This window comes from Acipenser ruthenus, chromosome 48 (assembly GCF_902713425.1).
Source record: "Acipenser ruthenus chromosome 48, fAciRut3.2 maternal haplotype, whole genome shotgun sequence".
NCBI lineage: Eukaryota > Metazoa > Chordata > Actinopteri > Acipenseriformes > Acipenseridae > Acipenser > Acipenser ruthenus.
The window spans coordinates 2,777,902-2,796,456 of NC_081236.1; the positions used below are offsets into that span (position 1 = coordinate 2,777,902).

Sequence of the window (18,555 nt, forward strand, 5' to 3'; positions counted from 1 at the left end):
ATGCGCTCTATAGCCTGGAAGTCGCCGGTTCGAGTCCAGGCTATTCCACAGCCGACCGTGGATGGGAGCTCCCTGGGGGCGGCACACAATTGGCCGAGCATCGCCCCTGTGGGGAGGGTTTGTTTCGGCCAGGGTGTCCTCGGCTCACCGCGCACCAGCGACCCCTGTAGTCTGGCCGGGCGCCTCCGGGCTTGCCTGTAAGCTGCCCAAGAGCTGCGTTGTCCTCCGACGCTGTAGCTCTGGGGTGGCTGCATGGTGAGTCCGCAGTGTGAAAAAAAGCGGTCGGCTGACGGCACACGCTTCGGAGGACAGCGTGTGTTCATCTTCGCCCTCTCGAGTCAGCGCAGTGGTTGTAGCGGTTAGCTGAGCCTAAAAATAATTGGCGATTCAAAATTGGGAGAAAAATAATAATAAAATAATTGACAACGACTAAATTAAAAAAAAACAAAAAAAACAGTAATACAAAATAAATCCATAAAAAAGTCAAACAATTCCAATTTCAACGATCCTGGTCATTTACAGGATTTGCAGTCCTGGTCAGATTTAAAATAAATATGTATGAGTGGTTTTAAAAAGTCTCATGAAAAGGCTGTTTTTATGTTCCAAAGGTGAGATGTTTGATATACAAAGGCATGTAAGGAAACTTGGAGCATTTCCAGGGCACACCTGATAAACTAAACACAAAAAATGACAGAGCCTTCTATTCTCCAGACTGAGTCACCCTCGTTTCATAGAAAGTACAGTGGTGCTGCTTGTAATCTACATTCAGTATGAATCTTGCAGCACTTTTATAGATGGGAACCAACTTTGGCAGAACTGAATGGAATGCGCTCATGTTTACTGAATCAGCATAGTCTATCAAAGGTAATATCGTTTGGGTTACAGAGAACAACCTTCTTGAGAATAAACACTGCATGTGCTTGTATAGAAAACCAGGTTTAACTCTGCATTTGATACCAGATGTTCAATATGGTATTCAAAAATTAGCACTGAATCAAGCCATAACCAAGGTTTTTATATTGTCTTAAAGTTTCAAGACTAGTGCCATCATTTGATATAAGAGCAAGGTTACTTTCAACATTGTGCTGTTTCGGTGCAGATCCAAACAGAAAGGTTTTAGTTGTAATAGTATTTAAAACTGCCTTGCTATTTACTAATTCATTTTACAAGGCATCATAGTCTTTTTGAAGGTTATGTTGGATTTCACTAAAGCAACATCCACTACCATAGAAAACTGTACATGTAACTTTATATAGATGCAAAAAAACAATGGATCAAAAATTAAACTTTGAGGAGCACCTGTTACAGGATAGCATCAGGAATGAGAGACTCAGAGACAAGAAGCCGCAGTTTCAGAGTACATGCACCCATTTCTTACACACACACACAAACAAAGACAGAACAAATTAACAGGGTACAATGGCCAAAATAAAAGGTTTTAAAAAAAACAAGAACATGTAGGCTGGGCATTCGCCTTCGCTTCAACAACATTTACACAGAGTTAACTCCCTCCACCAAAGAAAGGCTTTTCTCCCCTATATACAGGTGACCATTCCCTAATTAGCACTCACTTACCTAATTGGGGAATGGCCACACCTGTGATTGTTGGCAGGGACAGAATTAACCTCATCCCTGTCAAACCTAGCCCTATTTTTCCCTTTTTGATGATGGGCAGGTCAGATTTAGTCCTATCAATAGTCACCCTTTCAGTCCGATTTTGGAAGTAATTCTTAAACCAACTTACAGCAACAGAATCAAAAACAATATTCTGCAGTTTAATAATCATGATTTCATGGTCAACAGTAACAAAAGCTTTGTTAGATCAATGAAGATAGCTGCAGTGTTCATTATTGCATTATGGGCAGCAGTGTGGAGTAGTGGTTCGGGCTCTGGACTCTTGACCAGAGGGTCGTGGGTTCAATCCCAGGTGGGGGACACTGCTGCTGTACCTTTGAGCAAGGTATTTTACCTAGATTGCTCCAGTAAAAACCCCACTGTATAAATGGGTAATTGTATGTAAAAATAATGTGATATCTTGTAACAGTTGTAAGTCGCCCTGGATAAGGGCGTCTGCTAAGAAATGTATTATTATTATTATTATTATTATTATTATTATTATTCGTTTATTTGACAGACGCCTTTATCCAAGACGACTTACAGGAGCAAAAACAATATTTAAATAGTGTAGTTTGCAGTAAGTACAAATACTACTAGAATACAATATTCATATAATATATCATTTAGTACGCTGGCAGTGGCAGTAGCTGTGTTAAGCATGGGTCTAAAACCAGACTGCTGAGGTACCAAGAGTTTATTTTCAGTAACATAATTCAACCTGTGTTTGATTACATTGAATACAGTTTTGGAATTACAGGCAATAAGGAGATTGGACATGAATGAATTAAATCAGAAGCAGAGTCAGATTTAAAGGGAAGTTTATCAAGTGATGACTCATGGTTGTTCGAGTTTAAAAAATAATAAAGAGTTTTTCTACTGACGTCTTAGATTCATTATCTTCATTATTCTTGGTCAGGTTTAGCCTGGTTACAGGTAACCTTGGACAGCACAGCAGGGCTGGGACTTTCAGTTCAGCATTCACGAATGTTAGTGTGATAGTTTATTTAAAGGTACTGATAATGTACTGTAATATCTTATCATATTTATTATGAGTGATAAAAAATGACAATACCCAGGAAATGTTAAAGTCTGAGGATGTCCTAATATGGACATCCTGATTGGATGAATGAACTTTTACCTTCACTGTATCAACATTTTGTAAACATGATTGCACAGTAACAGTTTATTACAATCAATTATTAAACGACAGGCAAATATGCAGCTCTCTGATTGGTCAATCACACATTGCACCCATTGAAAAATCTCACAACATCCTCTCGGCAGGATCCTCATCACAAAATATTAATGATGAAATATGAATCCGCTAACAAAAAGGATATCAGGAGATTGAAGAAAACAGGGACTCCATGAACCGCTCTTGTTGTAATAAAGCACGTGTTACAACTGCTTTCAATAAAACAGATGAGTCAGGAAAGAGATCTGCAACACTGACATTCAACGGGGGAAAAAGGTCATGACTCTGAAGCAAACAAACCAGTGGGATGATGTATGAGGACTTTAATAATCCACTCGAACCTGCACTTTTGAAAATGCCTGAAAATCCTGCTTTTTAAATTCCACCCTCGGCACCTCCCACATCACCACCTACTCACTGGAGCCAATGGGTAAACATTACACTGGTTCATGATGTAGAAGCTGAGCAAAGCGGTGGATATACAAACCATTCAATACGATCTACTGCTGTTCATATTCTCAACAAAGCTGTGCTTGAAACACAGTGAATAACATCCATAAAAAATAAGTATGTTTGTACATAATGATGATAAATGTCATTTTCTAACCCATGTCAAGCATGGTACTCCAGGGTGTAAAGATATGCTGGAATATAATAACAACACCCTGCTGTATCATCATTCTTAAACATTCTGCATACTTTGTTATTTTTCTTACTTATTTTAATCAATAAAAGCCAAAAATTTACAAAATCCTTTTTTACCTTTTCTATCAAATAAGCATTATATATTAAAAAAAAAAAAATCAACTACAATTTTTTTCATATCTGGAACCCATACAAATGAGAGTAGATGTTAAAACTTCATGCTGATTTGAACTCGGCTCTCGCCAAGATAGGCTCCAACTAAGTTGTAGCTTTACAGTAAAATAATGTGATCCATCTGTATCTCCATCCATTTGCGTTTCCTTCCATATGATGATGTAGATATCCTTCTGTCTGGTGTTAATGGTTGAAGTGTAATGCTGGCTCCAGGGATCAGCTTATTTTGCCTCCCTGGCGCATCAGCACACACAACGGCTGCGATGCTCTCCATCCTCGCTGTTCCACTTCAGCGTCTAGTTGAGCATACCACAGTTTCTTCCTCTCATACTCTTCATCTACAACATCCTCCCATGGCACTGTTAACTCTACCAGGTGAACAAGGCATGCTGATCCAGACAACAAGACAATATCTGGTCGAAGGTTAGTGGTGGCAATCTCAGGTGGAAAACATCTGCCAGCATTTTCCAGTCTAGAGCAGCTTCCAGGTGTCCTGGGTGAGGCTTGGTTTTAACACCTTTTCTTGGTGGTTGCTCTCCTCGGTGGAGGAATGTTGTCTTTTGTGTGTAATGTTTAGATGGAACTGGTGGCAACTTATTGGTCATGTTCCGCTTGTGATGTTTCATGATAAAAAGAAAATAATGTAGTGCTGAATTCTGAAGTTGAAAAAGTACATTGCAAATCTCCAAAGTAGGCTTTCACTAAATTTGTTATAAGATCAAATGCTGCCCAAAGAAGTTCATGTGGCACTGAACCATATGCATTAGCCAAATCTAGGAATGTCACATGGAGTTCCTTCCTCTCCTTTTTAGCTGATTGAATTTGTTGCCAGATCACATTGATGTGTTCTAAGCATCCTGGGAAACCTGGAATGCCCTCTTTTTGTACTGAAGTGTCAATGAAGCAGTTCTTTAATAGGTAAGTTGAAAATCTCTGAGCCATAATGCTGAAGAAAATCAATTAATGTTGTTAGTAATGGCAGATTATTAGGGAATAAGTCAAGTAAACTTCATATTAATTTGATCTAATAGTTTTTCTCAATAGATTTTAGATTTTGGAAAACGACAGAGATTTGAACAACAATTGCAGATAAATGTGTTATTACAACTGAATCTCAATGGCACCCTGCATTCATTTCAAGGTGACGTAAGACATTGTGAACAAAACTATACTGAAAAATGTTTGGCCATAACAGTAGAATCAAACACAGTAGCATATTCTTAGTAAAGTGGTACATATTGTTATACCAATTATCCCAAGCCTTGTATTTTTCATTTCCTTTCTTATTTCTGGGCAACCATATCCCTCATGTGTACAAACAATGTCTGTGCAATTCACAGAACTAAAATCACTATCCTGATTGCAATAGAAAAAAAACAGTAATGGAAGCACCGTTAGTCTCATATTATATTGCATGTATGCTGTCCTTTTCCCAACGAAAGCCTTGGTTCAATGTACTGCTGGTTCATTTTTCGATCTGTGTAACATATATATATATATATATATATATATATATATATATATATATATATATATACACATTGAATTTTGGAAAAACATTTCTAAAATACCTATACTTTGAATTTATGAATCGAGGCCAACATGTCTTGTCAATTCTTAAACTTGGCATCCTTTTCCCAATGTATACATACCAAATGCAGCAGGTGACAGTGTTGTGTTGTTTTCTGTATACCAATGGTGCTACTCTACCTTTGCACTGTAGAAATCTGCTTGCTAACAGTAATATAATGTACATGTGAGGAAGTGTCTCCTATACTGCCCTAAGTCTATCTCCACTTTATTTCCAGCTGTGTCCTTTAGTCTAGTTCTGGTTTCTGCACTTGATTGGTTTGCGTTAAGTGTGTCAACTCCTAATTCTTCTTTGCTCCAGGCTAAATAGATGGAGTTCTTCCAACCTCTCTTTGTAGCTCATTCCTTGAAGCCCTGTGATTAGCCTTGTTGCTCTTCGTTGGTCTTTCTCCAGGACCACAATGTCCCTGTGATACTGTGGTGACCAGAACTGGACACAGAACTCTGATAGGGTGGTCTCACTGGTGCATTATACAACCTTCTCAGAAGCAATTCATCTGACTTTTTTTTTTCAAAAAATAATAACGGAAATACCCAATGATCAATCACAATTATTAATAAAATACAAAAATAAAATAATATTTCATTTGTAATGGTGTGTGATAGATTGAAAAATGCACAAAAAGTGAGTTATCTGGACATCGTGCTCAGAAGAGACACTTTGGGTGGATTTAAAAAAGAATAAATGGAATTGCATGGGTTTTGTTTGTTTGTGTTACCTGATTAATTGATTTTGTATTCGGATTTGTTTTTCTGACCCAGACATAAGTCAAATAAATAAAATCAAATTGCAATATATATTTACCTTATTATAGGGTTGTAACGGGACCACAGCACCCTAAATTACCCAAATGGTTTAACTTTAAATTTATAGCCAATCTGCCAGGTCTGAACAAAAAAAAATAGCTCAATATGTTCTTTATAATTCAAGGAAGCAGCCCTGAAACAAGGCAGCAGGATACCCAATAAAGACACAAGATGCCTGTGGTTTTATTACAAGCTTACAATTGTAGACAAAATACCCAGTTTTAAAATACTCAGATCAGAAGCTTTTGTAATACCTGGGACAGGTTCAGTAATCTGGCCTGTATTTTATTCATGGTAAATGGCACTTAATGGTCTAAAAATATATTTTTCACGATATTCCCCTGATTAAACAGAATATTTATTTAAGCAGAAAAAATAGTCAAATTAAAAATCGATCGTGTTTCTCTAGTTATTATACAAACAATGTTCCTAAATATTTAAATACCTAACAACAGTTATGTCCACCTTTTAAAGACATTCTATTTTCAAACAAAATAAAAACATAAATAAACATAAAAACAGCAGCAAACTGGTGCAATGTTCCCTTCTTGTACTGACAGAGCGATCTTTGGCAGAATTATTTCCAGTCTTTGATGCAGCTGGTATTCATGAAACAAGGCAGCAGGATACCCAATAAAGACACAAGATGCCTGTGGTTTTATTATTGTTTTTATTATTGTTTTTGTTGAAGACATTTTAAAGAAATTGTTCTGTGCAATATGTTCAATCGTTTCAAGTAAGCAAACTAAACCAGCTGCTAGGTTCATAACCTAAGCGTTGTATATATTTTTTTGTACTAAAAAAGATGTATATTTGCACTATTCTTTCAGAAATAGTCATTTTCACAGTGAACTATATATTATATGGCAATGGCTAAATTTGACAGAAATCATGAAATCATGAAATGTTTCTAAATCCCTGCTGCAATCTGGCTCATGCTGTGTCTCAATCAACAAAAATATGCCTAAACAGAAATGTCCCTTGTGGAAGTGAAACCTTCACGCAGGTGTGGCTGTTATTGCGTCTGCTCACGAACGGCCGTCATGCATTTTATCTTGCTCAACCTGGGTCAAAGCCTGTCAACCCACATCCTGACGTGGGTCGATGGGACCCTGGTTAACGCTGAGCGCTGTTGTCTGTGGCCTCAATACTGACAACGGCAGTCAGGTCCACAGTAATATCAATGCAGGTAGTCCAATGTCTCGCACTCACAGGTGCTCAAAAGAATAATGAAAACAAAAGGCGAAAGAAAAAGGGAAAATAAAACACAGTAATAAAACTACAAAATAAAGGTGCTGCACTGGGCAGCGTTACCCCTGCCCGGGTCTCCATCCTGCGCTCACCCGTCCCCTCAACCTGCTTGTACTATTTGGGGTTCTGCCCAAGTTTTTTCCCCGCTACTAAAAATTCCTTTTCTTTTTCTTTTTAATTAATTATTTGTTGTGCTCGTTCTTCTCCGGCTGTGCTCGGTCCGACAACAGCGCTTCCAGCAGCTGGCTCATTTCGTCTTAGAGAGGCAGGCTGAGGGAACAACAGAGTGTTATTTTATAGGGTCAGCAATCCCCCAAGACCCGCCTCTCAGCCACTCACAGAGAGGGAAAGCCAACACACCCTCTTCACCACCATGACTGACAGGCAGATCTACGAGGCTGCTGCTTAACGCCACATTTCCTTGCTTTTGTGGCGATTCGTTCAAACCTAACTGCCGTTTTATAAGCAGAGAGCTACAGCTCTAGTCCTATCTCTAGCATTGTATTGCTAAACCCCCCCAGGTAAGGAGACTTGCTTTCACTCACTCGCCTGATGGGCGATGAACCAGCAGTATGTAAAAGGGCTTTAAGTTATTATTATTACTATTATTTATTTCTTAGCAGACGCCCTTATCCAGGGCAACTTACAATTGTTACAAGATATCACATTATTTTTACATACAATTACCCATTTATACAGTTGGGTTTTTACTGGAGCAATCTAGGAAAAGTACCTTGCTCAAGGGTACAGCAGCAGTGTTCCCCTCCTGGGATTGAACCCACGACCCTCCGGTCAAGAGTACGGAGCCCTAACCACTACTCCACACTGCTGCCCATTGATCATACTTGCTTGTTTTCTTTTTAATGAAAAGGATAGCCTACGTGCAATGTAATATTTTAAAGATGGTGCTTCCATTATTATTTTATTTTCTGTAGCGTTATTATTTCTGTTAGCTTTTTTGTACACATAAGGGATATGGCTGCCCCTAATTTACTGTATCATACATGCAATATTTATCTGGGAAAAGGTTTTGGTATTGCTGAATGGTGAAAGTGGGACAGTTAAGTCCCTCCCATTTCCCCAATAATTCCGACACCGTACTTAACTTAAATGGAGCAGAGATTCCACTAAGTGCAAAGCCTGGTTATTTATTACAGAACATCTGGACACGTGGTAAAGTAGGCTACCCTATGAGTGGTGAAAGAGAGCTCAATTAAAAAAATAATCTCATTTAGTTTAAGATATTTTATTATCTTTTAATGGAGCAGACTATTTCTTAATGGTATTTTCCATTGCAGTAACAGATGCTACCTGGGCAATAAACCTTTTAAAACAACTGGATGTTAAGTGAGTGACTGTTTTAGAAGAAGTGTTAACTCTGACTGTAAAAATGTCCCTTATTTACTCTTAAACCATGTAATAAATCACTTGCAGTTTCTGATTGATGAAATCAATGTATACAAATGAAGCCGACATGTGGTAGAAGTGATTTTTGTAGAAGCGATTGTGAATGAAGTGATGTCACAGAAACTGAATAAAAACAGTCAGAGAACTGTCGGGAAAACATAAGGAATTTTGGGACCAGCTCTTTGATGAATCGAGGCTTGTGTCTCAGGTAATAATTAGACATACCGTGATTGAAATTCAATGTTTCCATTCAAATCGGATGTAACATTTTAAATTGATGGCATAAAATTGAACTTTCAGGCTAAAATGTTACTTCTGGGCCATGAAATGTAACTTTCAGCACACAATGTGACTTCCGGCAGACGCTTGCTAAGTGATGTGCCTTGTTTAGGATGTGGCTGCAGTTTTTTAGATGTCACCACCCTGTTTCAGTCCCCTGGTTGCAGCTTCGTCTCTGTGTAGATTTGCTATCTCTTTATCTGTTTATAAATAATTATTCTCAGTAAGTATTTCTAGTGATTGATGAGTACCCTGTTTACATAAGAACATAAGAACATAAGAACATAAGAAAGTTTACAAACGAGAGGAGGCCATTCAGCCCATCTTGCTCGTTTGGTTGTTAGTAGCTTATTGATCCCAGAATCTCATCAAGCAGCTTCTTGAAGGATCCCAGGGTGTCAGCTTCAACAACATTACTGGGGGTTCCAGACCCTCACAATTCTCTGTGTAAAAAAGTGCCTCCTATTTTCTGTTCTGAATGCCCCTTTATCTAATCTCCATTTATGACCCCTGGTCCTTTTTTCTTTTTTCAAGTCAAAGAAGTCCCCCGGGTTGACATTGTCTATACCTTTTAGGATTTTGAATGTTTGAATCAGATCGCCGCGTAGTCTTCTTTGTTCAAGACTGAATAGATTCAATTCTTTTAGCCTGCCTGCATACGACATGCCTTTTAAACCCGGGATAATTCTGGTTGCTCTTCTTTGCACTCTTTCTAGAGCAGCAATATCCTTTTTGTAATGAGGTGACCAGAACTGAAGAAAATATTCTAGGTGAGGTCTTACTAATGCATTGTAGAGTTTTAACATTACTTCCCTTGATTTAAATTCAACACTTCTCACAATATATCCAAGCATCTTGTTAGCCTTTTTTATAGCTTCCCCACATTGTCTAGATGAAGACATTTCTGAGTCAACATAAACTCCTACGTCTTTTTCATAGTTCCCTTCCTCAATTTCACTATCTCCCATATGATATTTATAATGCACATTTTTATTGCCCGCATGCAATACTTTGCACTTTTCTCTATTAAATTTCATTTGCCATGTGTCTGCCCAGTTTAATCCAGATTCCGATGGGATATCGTGCTGTTTCTGAATTCTTGAATTACTGTGGTTCCCCTGAGCGTTCAAACGGCACATTCCTTTGGTTTTCCTTTCTAACATACTGAATGTATTTTCAAGAGAAAACAAAGGGTGTATGCAATAGGAATACAGGACCCCAGTAAACTTTATTGTTTTCTTTACTTGTAGCCAGTTCTGCTTTTCAACAAAGTTGATATAACTTGGTGTGCTAACATATTATTTGATCTGAGGTTAAAGTGAGTTCCCTGCCAGAACCGCAGCTTTGTTTAATTACCTCTGGCAAATGTCCAGGACGGCATTATGTGCTGAGCCAGACACAGTTTCAGGGTAATCATGTCTACTTGTTGGAGCTGCAACATTTTCAAACCACACTTATATTTACACTACTAAAGTAATTCTCAATTATTCACAGAACCAGTTTACAACACAAGGTACTTTAAAGCTCGGGTGTCATGACAATAAAGCATTGCTTGTGCTGTACGTCACGTCCAAGTCTGAGTGCAGCTGCTTCTCAAAAGGGGCGGTTCTGTGGCAGAACCGTACAATCCTAGGGATTATTTTCTTCTTCATGAGCTTTGGAAAGTGAAGTGTTCTCGCAAAAACTGGAATACACTGACCCCTAAATCTCCTGGGCCCTGGATAGTTAAATTATATGCAACCAAATCTGCCTTGAAGCAACTTGGCATGCATACAGAGTTCTCCAGCACTGAAATATTTGGCATGCTTTACACAGCTACTCGCCCCCGAACGTACACCCCTAGACGATTCCCCCTGCACAGTTTTTGGAAGGACGGCTCACGCTACAAAAGTCTGAGAGTGCTATTGCTAATCTATTTAGCTTTTAATCTACAACCCAACAATGTGCAGATACTTTGGACTTTGAATCTAATCCAAAGGAACTATCTATATGTATCAAGGGACCAGAAACTGTGCAACTGCAAAGTTAAGGTACTGTATGCTTTTCATTTGATGTAAAAGTTTGAAATGCATTACATAGAGCTGTATCGGTATTTTTCAATCTAGTACAGGAACTAAGCCAATGCAGTTATTTGATTGTTTATTTTATTCAAAAACCTTAGCATTCAGAATATTGCAGGCAAAAGACAAGGCCGAGGCACTGTAGGAGTCAGCTGTTACATGATATGGAGCTTAGAGTAAGTAGCGGGGTTCTGGAAAAATCTAGCATTACCCCAGGTGTTGCTTCAACTGTTTAAATAATTTACTTGTAATTTTTCTTTTCATTGTTAACACCCTGACAACTTTTTACACTTATAACTTTAAAATATGTTTCAAAGCTCTAGTGCACTGACAGTGTAAGGATTATTGCCCACATTGTCAAACAGGTAACACAGAAATAACGATCCATGATGTGGAACGGAACAGAAAAGCCAGAGCACTTGTTGTTATGTTTTTTTTTTGTTTGTTTTTTTAAATCGCTCTTCCTGCAGTGATTTAGATGACAGATCTCAAACTCCAGTGCTCTAGAGGGGCCATTTTGAAAAGAGCTTTGAGACAGACTTTAAAGTTATAAGTGTAAACAGTTGTCAGGATGTTAACAATGAAAAGATAAAATTACAATGCAACAAATTTCTAAAATGTAACTAAGACATTTACCAAAATAACTGGTTGCTAACATAAAGTTTTAGGTTCCCTGGGTGCTCCCCTGGTAAAAGTGCAGCAGCGAGGTGTGCAGGGTGTCATGCATCGCAGGTTCGCGTCCTGGCTGTGCAAAGTCATCGGTCTTTGCTGGGGAATCTGAAGGGAGCGTCGCATTGGCTCTGGTGCTCCCATGGGTTAGGGAGGCAAAACCGACAGGGACTGTTTATCCTCATCGCTCAACAGCTTGCTAGATGCCTAGTGAACACAGGCGGACACCTGCAGGGATGGCTTATGTCCTCCAGAGGCCGGTAGCTCTCTGACAGCCACTCTTAAGTTCCTGGGTGTAAACTGGTTTGGTCGTGGGATTGGAGGATGCCCACTGAACTTTCAATTTTCCTGAGCAGCTGTGGGGAGAGGGAAAAAATAATTGGACATTCCAAATTGGGGAGAAAATCGGTGGTAAAATAATTGGGCATATAAAAAAAATAATAAAGTCATGTACAGTTTCTAAAAAGGGTCGCTAAGAATTGAGCACTAAGCACATTATCATTTTTATATACACAACCTCCCACGTGCGTGTGTGTTTGCAGTCACACTGATTGAGGACAGGTTAAGACAACATCAAACATGTTTTTGAACCAGGGCCTCATGAATGTGGCTCAGTTCCAAGGATCAGTGAAAGAGGGTTGTAAAACTCTGTCAACAATTTACTAAGAGCACACATGTGAAACGATTGCATATAGTAGGAAAGGTTACACTCTGCATGAGTCAGAAAACACCAAAAACAATTCATTATTCAAAACCAAAACCAATTCATTATTCAACAGGTATTTTCACCGCCCCGGTTAGAGAAATTAGCTGTACATCATATTAAATAGACACCACTATGAGTTGTGGTAGCTTATCATAGTGAATTAATTTTGACCCCAAAACAACCATTTAGTTTATCAGATTAGTAGGAAACAATGTACAGATAGGGGCAGTTCAGTCAGTGTTGCTATACAGACACAAGTTAGAAAGTCAAGCATTTACTAAGTCACATTTTACTAAGTCACTCTATTACCATTAACAGTAGAATAATAATAATAATTATTATTATTATTATTATTATTATTAATATTATTATTATTATTATTATTACCATTAACAGTAGAATAATTATTATTATTATTATTATTATTATTATTATTATTATTATTATTATTATTATTATTTTTGTTGTTATTATTATTATTATTATTATTATTATTATTAGAAGAACATAAGAACATAAGAAAGTTTACAAACGAGAGGAGGCCATTCAGCCCATCTTGCTCGTTTGGTTGTTAGTAGCTTATTGATCCCAGAATCTCATCAAGCAGCTTCTTGAAGGATCCCAGGGTGTCAGCTTCAACATCATTACTGGGGAGTTGGTTCCAGACCCTCACAATTCTCTGTGTAAAAAAGTGCCTCCTATTTTCTGTTCTGAATGCCCCTTTATCTAATCTCCATTTATGACCCCTGGTCCTTTTTTCTTTTTTCAAGTCAAAGAAGTCCCCCGGGTTGACATTGTCTATACCTTTTAGGATTTTGAATGTTTGAATCAGATCGCCGCGTAGTCTTCTTTGTTCAAGACTATTATTATTTATTTCTTAGCAGACGCCCTTACCCAGGGCGACTTACAGTTGTATACAAAAAAACATATCAAGAATTACAGTACAATTAAGAGCAAAGCTACAAAATACAATGACTTCAGTCCTAATAAGAGCAAATACAAAACATATTATGATTTGATATCGGGGCAGTTCAAGAGCGGATAGTTACATCAGGGTTAGATACGAGTGCAAGTGAAATACTACAGATTGGGTTCAGTGCAGGATTAAATACAGTAAAACAGGGAGCAGATAAGTGCAAGTTAAAGTGTGTAAAAGGCAGAGTGCTATATTGTCCAGAAGGGAATGATCAGGTTCTTGTCAGCTTTACAGCAACGGTTGACTTTCAAATAGCCTCTGTACCCTTTAATAACAATTCTAGCTTCCCTGCTTTGTGTTTCTTATATTCTAATCGCTGCAAACAGACTCATAAAGGCTGAGCTAGAGACCAGGATTTCAGTCATTTGTTTAAGTTATTTTTCTCAAGTTCATCTGCTCCATCTAACGTACTTCATCAGTCAGGGGTTTGAAGATTATTTCATTGGTGAGCATCATCCTTAGTTATATGATGAACTGATACTTCTGCAGACAATGCAACAGCATAGCTTCAATAATTGTCCATGCTATTTTACAATAAGTAAAAAAAAGAAATGTGGGTTTACTAAAGCAGGGCCAGGTGTAGCAGGGAACACAGTTTATTTCTGGAACAGACTGTTTTAAGAATAAAAGCATTGAGAAAGCAGAAAGCATAGAAAAGTGTACGCCTACCATTATAAGAATAGCCAGAGCAACTGAAGTAAACGATTAAAAAACATTTAAGGAATTCAAATAAAATTCAGTACACCCTTTGCATTGCACAAAATGTATTATTAAAAAATCCTTAAATAAAATAGTACCAGTACCAAAAAATGTGAATGTCCGAAGCGTCCGAGCTTGAATATGTGGGATTTCTTATTAAATCTAAAGGGCAGCTCTGCAGGTATCTAATCTGGTTTACAATACAGAGGCAGGGCCCTCTATGTGAGGAACACAATCTATCTTCATCCTCTCTATACTTCATTTAAACTAAGCTTGCCTCGCTGTAACAATATTTCTGGTGCCTCTGATTACAGAAGTTTGGTCTAGACCAGTGGTTCCCAACCTGTCGTCCGTGGAGCACTTGTGGTCTGTGAGTAAACTCCAGGGGGTCCGCAAACAAAATTCAGTTACGCAGTTCTAAGCAACACAACAAGCAGCTCGTGGTCACGTAAACACGATCATACTGAAGTGTCATTCTGGGCCAGAGATCAGGAAAACACGATAAAAAAAAACCACTTCATTATGGGACATCATAATGTGCAGTACAGCTTGTTAACACATATCATTGGATAGGGGTTTCACTGCCAGTTCAGTTAGTTTTTTCGTGTGACGTCACTGAGACGGGCATTTCATTTTTAAAGGACGGAGACATTTTCAGAAGCACAGAGAAACAAAACATGACACGAGAACTTGTTTACAGCTAATATAAAATGGGACAACGCTGTAAATATCATGCATTTGATTTATAGTTATATTAGAACATTTATTCTGTTGTATGTGTTTTACATTGTTTGTTTTACTTATTACTGATAATAATGGAATGAATGAACTATTATTTTATTTATAAATATTTATTTTGTGAAAATAACCAAGAGTAGTGTCCATTATTATTTTCTTAGCAGACGCCCTTATCCAGGGCGACTTACAATTGTTACAAGATATCACATTGTATACCCATTTATACAGTCGGGTTTTTATTGGAGCAATCTATAAAATACTTTACTCAAGGATACAGCAGCAGTGTCCCCTACCAGAGATTGAACCCACGACCCTCTGGTCAAGAGTCCAGAGCCCCTAACCACTACTCCACACTGCTTCCTGAGAATAAACATGTATTATGTAATTGTAATCACATGTATTATGTATTATGTAATTGTAATCAGGTTTTTATACATGTATCTCTAAGCAGAGTACATAATAATAACAAATACTTCACTGTTAAAAAGAATTATATAAAAAATGAAATATCATGTTGAAAAAAGAGAAAGTTTATATGGTTTCTGAAGTACTTTATAATGTTCCCCAGAGTGTTCCGAAAAGGACACCAATTCCAAGATGCTACTGTAAAAAATAGATTTTTAGTGAATTTTTTATAGAAAGAGATTCAACTACAGCCAAAAACAAAACTGATCCTTGGGGAGCATTCCACTGAAAAATGCTTGGTCCTTAAAGGGTTAACCACATTATGTATATAATTACAATTATGTATTTTCCCCCTTTTATCTGTTTTCTTTTTCATATAATTTTTCTAATTGCTTCCCACGTATTCCAGTGTTTTTTATAAGTACATCAAGCGAAGTTGGAGACTCAGTGAATGCAATAAATTGTGTTAGAAATGGATAGATTAATTTGCTGCACGAGATAATGGTTGTGAGGACCAGCACTGGCATTTACATTTACTGGATGCGAGGACAACCCAAGCCCCAGTGCATTATTTGTCAGGTGCTTTTGTCAAACAAAACTCTTAATCCTACAAAATTGAGTTTATCTACAAAACATTCAGAATGCGAAACAAATTACTTTTTTCAACAAAAGGAACATGAACTTTGCCATCAGCAACTTTCAATGCATAAAATGACAACATTCCTTAATGAACTGGTAGCGAAGACTAAAGCCCAGGAATCTCATTAAGTTAGGTACGTTATATAAATACTTTACTTTCTACATGTACTTATACATATGCACATACAAATTAGTTTCAAAATGCTGTGAAAAAATGCATGGCAAGTGGTCTGTCTGAAACTCAGATACCAGATCAGTGCAGAGATGCTCAGAATATGCTCTGCATTTGGTGATGTCTCTGCCCCTCTCACCCCCAGATAGACAGCAACCAATCTGCCATTCTGACTGTCTTATAAATAATAATGCTAACCAATTACCTCTCTTTGTGTGTTTCAGACTGTATGATGGGATATTCCCTTTGGAAGAGGTACCCGGCCCTCACATTCATCCTATCTCTTCTTGCTGTGCCCTGTTGCCATGGCGGCAAGATCCTGGTGTTCCCGGTGGACGGCAGCCATTGGTTGAACATGAACATCCTCATTGAGGCACTGCATGGGCGGGGTCATGACATCACAGTGGTGCACTCCAAGACCAGCAGGTACATCAAAGAGAAATCACCCCATTACACTTCCATCACTGTCACTCCACCTGCAGGCTTGAGCATCGAAAGTGAAGACTACATGGCCTCCCTTTTGAAGAAAATGCTGGAGTTCCGAAGAGGAGAGGGTTCCCTGCTTTCTTTAATTTCCATGCAAATGGAGAACTTTGAAATGCTTTCTAATCTTCACAGAGGGATGTGCCAGATGGTAGTCACCATGTTTGAAGATCAGCAGTTCATGAAGAAGCTCCAGGATGCCCACTTTGATTTGGTACTCACAGATCCAGGGTTGCCAGGAGGAGTTTTGCTGGCCCACTACCTTAAACTGCCTATGGTCTTCAATGTCCGCTGGCTTACAAGCGGGGAGGCTCATTTTTCTATTGCTCCCTCTCCTATCTCCTATGTCCCGACTCCAGGAACAGAGCTATCTGACCAAATGGACCTCATTCAAAGAGCCCGGAACATGCTCCAATACAGCATCAACCTCTATGTAGACAAATATGTGGTTAGCCCCCATTACGATGCCCTGTGTGCTCGGTACTTTGGCCCAGGTGTAGACCTCTTCAGTCTCCTCATGTCTGCAGACCTCTGGCTTATGCGGGCCAACTTTGTCTTTGAATTCCCACGCCCCACTATGCCCAACATTGTCTACATAGGCGGCTTCCAATGCAAACCTGCCAAGCCCCTACCACAAGACCTAGAGGAGTTTATGGAAAGCTCTGGAGAGAACGGTGTGGTTGTCATGTCCTTGGGAACTCTGGTAAACGGTCTTCCAAGTGAGCTAACAGATAAGATAGCCTACGCTTTCTCACAGCTCCCTCAGAAAGTCATCTGGAGGCATTTGGGAGAAAGGCCTTCTAGCTTGGGCAACAACACCCTCCTGGTCAAATGGCTGCCCCAGAATGATCTCCTGGGACACCCCAAGACAAGAGCTTTTGTGGCGCATGGGGGCACCAACGGGGTGTATGAGGCCATTTACCATGGCGTGCCAATAGTAGGCCTACCACTGCTCTTTGACCAGTTTGACAACCTCCTCAGGATGCAGGTGCGAGGGGCAGCCAAGGTACTGGAAGTCACCACCCTGGGCAGCAAGGACTTCCTCCAGGCCCTGAAGGAGGTGCTTGAGGAGCCTTCCTATCAGATGAATATGAATAGGCTCTCCAGCCTCCAGCGAGACCAGCCTGTCAAACCAATGGACAGCGCCCTCTTCTGGATCGAGTATGTCATGAGGAACAAAGGCGCCGCTCACCTGCGCACAGAGTCCTACAGAATGCCCTGGTACGCCTACTACTGTGTGGATGTTATAGTGGTCTTGCTGGCTGCTGTGTTAGTCTTCATGGCAGCTATCATAGGCATTATCAGATTGTGCTGCAGGGTTTGTAAGAAAAGAAAAATAAAGCACGAGTAAGGGGGGATTAAATATAGCTTTACAGCACAGCTTTATTACCTTTGGTTCTTATTTTACATTTACATTTTTTTCATGCTGATTCTACAATTCGAACAGCTGTTAAAAAACATTTTACAACTACGATTCAATTTAAAACTTAAAAAAAAGAAAAATTGGTGGAAATATCCAAATATTTTCTGCTAATATATCTTTTATAAATCAGATCAAGAAATACAAAAAAATATATAATTTGTTTGTGTTGATTGCATAATTTCTTTTATTCAGTTTGCAAATAAACACTTTTGAAACTGTTCAATGGGAAACAGAAACATGTTTTAGCATTAATGTTTTTCTTTCTACATTTCCACTATTAATACAAATATCATTATTATTAATAGTATACACAGCACGATGTATAATTGAATGATTTATGAGAATTCATAAGCATACCAATATCTCTATCATTTATAGTTTGTGTGAGCTGTGTTCCAAAGCAATGTAAAAAGGCACATTCAATTCAGGATTTATCATTGCACCAGCTGCACAAAAATGTGATGGTTCATTTAGCCAATAGGCTTAGAATTATTTAAACTGGAGTTGGATTTGTATTTGGCCACCTTAAATGTCAGTAAGTATATGGCAAACACTACATAGATGGGGTTAATTTGAATTTGCTGGCTTCATCAACACAACATCTCGTTCATTAAAATTTG

At 38.6% G+C, this 18,555-nt stretch overlaps 1 protein-coding gene across 1 annotated transcript; it reads left to right on the forward strand.

Moving 5' to 3' along the window:
* The first annotated feature begins 10,568 nt into the window (after nucleotides 1-10,568).
* Nucleotides 10,569-18,163, forward strand: LOC117404704 (UDP-glucuronosyltransferase 2B31-like). Its single transcript, XM_034007616.3, has 2 exons — nucleotides 10,569-10,995; nucleotides 16,254-18,163. Exon 2 carries the CDS (start codon nucleotides 16,259-16,261, stop codon nucleotides 17,861-17,863), a length of 1,605 nt encoding a protein of 534 aa, XP_033863507.1. The 5' UTR covers nucleotides 10,569-10,995; nucleotides 16,254-16,258; the 3' UTR covers nucleotides 17,864-18,163.
* Nucleotides 18,164-18,555: the final 392 nt, after the last annotated feature.